This window comes from Galeopterus variegatus, unplaced genomic scaffold (genome assembly GCF_000696425.1).
Source record: "Galeopterus variegatus unplaced genomic scaffold, G_variegatus-3.0.2 Scaffold1418, whole genome shotgun sequence".
NCBI lineage: Eukaryota > Metazoa > Chordata > Mammalia > Dermoptera > Cynocephalidae > Galeopterus > Galeopterus variegatus.
The window spans coordinates 539,236-544,817 of record NW_007727529.1 but is presented as its reverse complement, the minus strand read 5'-3'; the positions used below and the strand labels follow the sequence as shown (position 1 = coordinate 544,817).

At 37.2% G+C, this 5,582-nt stretch overlaps 1 protein-coding gene across 1 annotated transcript in view; it reads right to left on the bottom strand.

The window, feature by feature from the left end:
• The window catches only part of FREM2 (FRAS1 related extracellular matrix protein 2), a 230,825-nt gene that overhangs the window by 4,010 nt on the left and 221,233 nt on the right, over positions 1–5,582 (bottom strand). The window contains exons 17-21 of the mRNA XM_008576888.1: positions 4,978–5,170; positions 3,365–3,469; positions 1,728–1,855; positions 1,490–1,624; positions 600–726 (exon numbers count right to left, since the gene is read on the bottom strand). Of these exons, the coding sequence (XP_008575110.1) occupies positions 600–726; positions 1,490–1,624; positions 1,728–1,855; positions 3,365–3,469; positions 4,978–5,170 (688 nt within the window). The remainder of the gene's footprint in view (positions 1–599; positions 727–1,489; positions 1,625–1,727; positions 1,856–3,364; positions 3,470–4,977; positions 5,171–5,582) is intronic.

Here is a 5,582-nt window from a genome sequence, read left to right as displayed (position 1 = left end):
ATCCCATAGTGATTAAAGCTCAGTTTACATAAATAAATGAGTTGGTAAGATGTAAACTAATGCAACATAGACTAACACTAAGAAAGAAAACATCAATAAAAAGCCTAATTAACTTCATTGCTTTTGAAAGAGGGTTTAATAAAAACCCCTGGTATGTGATCATTTATTTCAAAGCTATTACTGAACCTCTACTGCATGTGTTAGGTATTTTTGCTAGGTGTTGATTATATGCTATTGAACAAGATAGGCACAATCTTTGCCTGTGAGGCATTTACAATTTCAGGTAGCTGTAGTATTTGAGTCCATACAAATTGGGGAAAAAAAAAAAAAAAAAAAAAAAAAAAAAACAGAGTTGCTCCAAAAGTCATTTAAGTAAAGGAGATAGAAGTTTGGTTCCCCAGAATAAAAAGCTATCCAGTAACATACACCCAATTTCAGTGACTCTTCATAGCTGCCAAAGTGATGAAGACTCAGTTATAGTCTCAAAACCGTAAAAGACAATCCTAATTGTCTTTTTCCTTCAAACACAATACCAGTAAAGCAAAGCACAACAGATATGCGTGGCTAACAGAGCAGCCCTCTCATTTGTAAAGTGATACCTTCTGCAAAAGCAACATCACTCTCTTGACCAAATCCCATGGATCCATCAGACAACCAGAGGCTCTTCTTAGACAGTAGGTACATTTGGGTGTTCAAGCTAAACTCAGCCGCCACTGGATCACTGACCTAAAACCAAGTGTAAAAGCCCTTTTATGTATTGTTGATGGTTCTGATAGTACACAAATACACTGTTCACAGACACACACCTTCACTGGACACTGCATGTAGGATACTAACACTGCACTGTGATTTTCGTGTCCAACCAAGCCAACTTCAAGAGTTGTAATACTGATTTTGTCCTTCTAGAGAAACTGGTGAGGTTAAATCATTTTTTTGAGAGGGTCTAAATAGTATGGCTTGAGCTCATTTCCACTGGTATATTGGGGCATATAAAGGACTTACAAATACCATGGTCAGTGGAAGGCCAACATTTAGTATAATTCTTGGACAAAAGGTGCCATCGCATTTCTTTTAATACATAATGGTAAGTAGGTACTTTGAGGTGGTTTGAACTATCAGATTTCATTCTCCTCGCAGATTAAGTATAAGAAAAGGAGGGATGAAGAACTCTGGGGAAAACTCTCAAATCTCCAAGGCAGCAAACTCCAAGAGGAAACCAGATAAGATCAGATAAAAATAATAACCTTTGCATACACTTAAACTATGAATTTCATATCCTGAACGAACAGCAGATAAAGGGCAACTCTTTGCTCTTTCTTTCTGCCTTTGCTTCCTTCTGTCTGACTTCCTTTTTTCTCAGCGTGCAAAAATTAAAGTCATCTCTGTGTGAAATATTTTTTTTACAGATAAAAGTGAATCGTGACTTTACCAAAATGGGATTTTACAAGTCATGGGATAATAATAATAATAATAATTCTACGAGACAAACCTGTTGGAATCGGATGTCAAGGTCAAAGGTGACAGGCTCTCTGGGGTTGCAGGTGACTGGCAGGCGGTACTCCTGATGTGATGGGGTGGTACATGGCAGCAGTTTCACAGTATAGGTGCCTGAGTAGTCACGTACCTTTGAGGAGAGAAGAGGACATATATATTTTCCATTTAAATATCTGAGATGTGATCAGAAAGCAGCAAAATAGGAAAATTAAGTAAGAGTCTTAGTCACTCACCGCGAAGTCAGAGACAAAGCTCCATTGCTGTACTGGCTGGTTATAGGTTGGTTCACTCCTCAGGAGGCGGAGGGAAAACGTAAGCCCGGGATGGTCAGCTGACATGATCATTGAGCTCGTATAGGATGCTAGAAAAGTGCCAGTAGCAATAATGGCACAGTGGTTAAATTAGAAGAGTGCATAACAGTTTAGAGTTTTCAAAGTACCTTATCAGATATTATTTGCTTTTATTATTATAGTAAGCCTGCAAAAGAGGCAGTGTTGTTATAATTATCTTCATTTTGCAGAAGAAACTGGGCTGAGAGTGACTGTGTGACTCTTTCAAGACCACACATGGATAAGATGTGTGACTTCTGATTTCTAATTCAGTGCTTTTTTCCTCTCTATAATTCTGCCAAAAGATAATTGGTCATATTGTTCAAGGCTACTTTGCAGGGAGTCAGAGCAGAGTGGTAAAGGCTGATGTGAATGCATTTATTGTGCACCGAGGCTATGAGCTGACTGAAAATAGTCCATTAGCATCCACACAGCTGGGCAAACCCAATTTATGAATGGAATCTAATTTTAATCAGATTGCCTGCAATCATGCTAAACAAAGATTCAGTTTATTAGAAAGGTAGACATGTGGAAGGGAAGTGTAAAGACCAGGAAATCTTCGTCTTCCAGAACTGTCAGTTACAATAAAGCAAAATGATTCTTTTGGTTCTGTATTTCCTGTAGCTCAATCTCATGAAAATACAATAAACCCTTTTTCTCCTGCCGAATATTCGGCCCTGTTCTCTCCTTTGCTAGAGCTCATGGAAAAGGATATGGGGATGGCAAGTGAACTATTTTCCCTTTCAGTCTGACATAAGTTGGCACTTTTTCTCCTGCCGAATATTCGGCCCTGTTCTCTCCTTTGCTAGAGCTCATGGAAAAGGATACGGGGATGGCAAGTGAACTATTTTCCCTTTCAGTCTGACATAAGTTGGCACTCTGGCAAAACATGCAAACCAGTTTTAGTAATATGGAAAGTCAAATGAAAAATAAATTATTTCTAATAAAATGTCCCTTACAAAAAAAATACAAAGTTAGAAATGGGGCTCTATTGACTACTGCCTTATTGATATTCAAAGCACAGTCCATCACAGTTAATAAAATTGCTAGCCAACACTTATTAAGTAAAATTAGTTAACATGCCGGAAACTTAAGTATGAAAGTGAAGTGCCACTTCTGAGTCTATTGTAGAAGTTCTCACAGCACCTAGAAAGGAGCTGTTAACAGAGAAGCACCTGCTGAACCAACCACACGAAATTCAAGTTTTTTTGTGCAATGAAAGCAAAGTAGAGAAATGAATTGTTATTCCTAGGCTCTTTATCTAATGAATACTTCACTTAAAATGAACTCAGTAGGGTTTCCTTTTACATTTACTCTAATTATTTTGCATTTTCTGTAAAAGTATGCATAATAATAATGTGTGGATTATGAGATGAAGCTGAACAATTATCAAGCCCTCATGGAGATAACTGCACATATACAATTCATTTGAAATGAAGGGCTTCAACGCTAACAGGGAAGCATGCTGAAATGTGTGCGAATATGGAAAAACCACAGCCTTCTTGCATGGAGAGTGACTGTTAATGGATAATGGGGCTTACCCGGATGTGACAGCACAAACAAGCCATGGAATTGAGCCTCCGTCTTGAAGTGCACGGCCAAGCGCCCCTCTTCACCGATGCGCATGCTGGTTGGATAGAGAGAACCTACAATGGGGGTAGCACAGGAGAGTGGAAACATAGGTGGCCAGAGACTACTAACGTACAGATTCCTTCCAAAAATTAATTCAGATTTGTCTCATCTCTGAGCATTCCAGGCAAAGGGTATTGTCAGAAGAATTCAGAGTAATAAGAGAGGTGGGAGTATCTTTGTTTTCTTTCCTAAGGAGAAAGGGTTTCTAAAGGGAGGCAAGATGAGTAAATTAATTAGGTAACATGAGTGAGGTCACTATGAGATACATAGTGATTACAATGGGCCAAGTTTGTTTTTTTTGTTTTTGTTTTTTAAAGCTACAGTCTACAAAAATGAAGCTGTACGCTGACAGTCATGACAAACAAACTTGTCAAAATTGTGGAGATTTGGACATGAAAAGAGAAAAGGGTTTGAGCTCTCCAGAATGATTCCAAATTTTATAGGCTTAAAGACAACACTGAAACTTTCCCAAGAAATTTAACAGTTTGACAAAATTTGGCTCCAGATATAAGAAGGAAACAAGAGATCCTTAGGTAGAAGTTGAGAACCACAGGAAGGATCTCATTAAATATGCATCTTCTAAGGCAAGATATGGAGTTAAAACATTTGAAATAATCTGGAATGATTCCTCAGAGGGATCCCATCACCTTTCACACAGCTCTAATGTGATTTTAATACATTTAAGATTTATATTGGAGATGCACTCTCAACTCTATTTTCCTTCTGGCTAGTAAGATGTACTGCTCGTGTGATGCTATGGACATTCATGGAACCAGAACAGTAAAATGTGTCTAAAAAGAAAGAGGACTCAGTCTACTAATGAATTAATTGGCTTTATGCTTATGGATCATTCTGACATGAAGACTGAAGCAAAGTTTGCAGATGCTGATGGGTCCAATAGTTAGCGGAATCATGACCATTGTTCCAAGACATTCAGCTAAAGTATTGCAGAATAAATAGAATTTTAAAATAGAAAGAGATATTAGAAGTTTTGCCGATTATTCAGAGGAAGTTAAGTCCAGGAAAGGTTAAGCAAGATGCTCAAGATCACGCAGCCAGTTGGTTGTAGAGTCAGAACTAGAATCCAGGACACAATTTATACTGAACTTTAAAATGCACCTCTCATTTTCAGAAACAAAAATGTGTAACATTTTTCCTTTGGGTTTATTCCTTAGTTTCAACTGGAACTTCCTCTATCCATTTTCCAGAACCCAGTGAAATATATAGATTGTGTTGTATAACATATAAATGATTAATTACCTAAGATAGACTGTAAGAGTAAAATATCCATGAAATGTAGAAAAGTACATTTAAATCACATACTATGAAAAATTTGAGGCATTGATATGATTTAGTGAAAACAGTTTTTCTATGACAAAGGTAGAAATTATCTTAGATAACAAGAATAGAAAGAGAAAATATATCGAAAGTTGTTTCTATTATTTTTAGCTACAGTAAAAAAAAAAATCCTCTTAAGTAATTAAAAGAGGTAAGAATAGTTTTCCAATTTTTATTAACCCACCTTGGAGCTCGGCTTCTGGGGGGCTGCCAATCCCCTCGTTCCACAAGATGGCAGTGTCGTACACAAAAGTTAGACGAAGCTCGGACTTCAAGTCAAAATGCTGCCAGCCTCCTGCCCCCACGGGGGAATGGAACACGTAGGAAACATACAGAGGGACCCGAAGGGTCACATAAGACTGAACTAGGTTTAGGACCTAAAACAATGAAATTGTAAATATCAACACTATGCAGAGTCAACTACACGAGCCTAATTGTGCCCAAGCCATTTTCTCCTTCAATTTAAGATTTTTGAGTAGTGATTGAGGAAAGGAAATGACAGCATTTCACACTATTTTTCCCTCACTTAATTTTGGGCCAATTAAATAGTTGTTTCTAAATGTCTTTATTTGCAACAAAGGTTATGTACCAGGAATCGTTACGGTAAATGGCATCATTTTGAGCGTACTGTACTTACACAGTCCTCTTTATTTTACAGCAGCTTTGTTAAGATACAGTTCACATATCATATAATTCATCTATTCAAAGTAAACAATTCAATGTTTTTTATTTTATTCAAGCAGTTGTTCCTCACTAAAATCAATTTTTTTTTTCCCTTTTTTTTTTTTT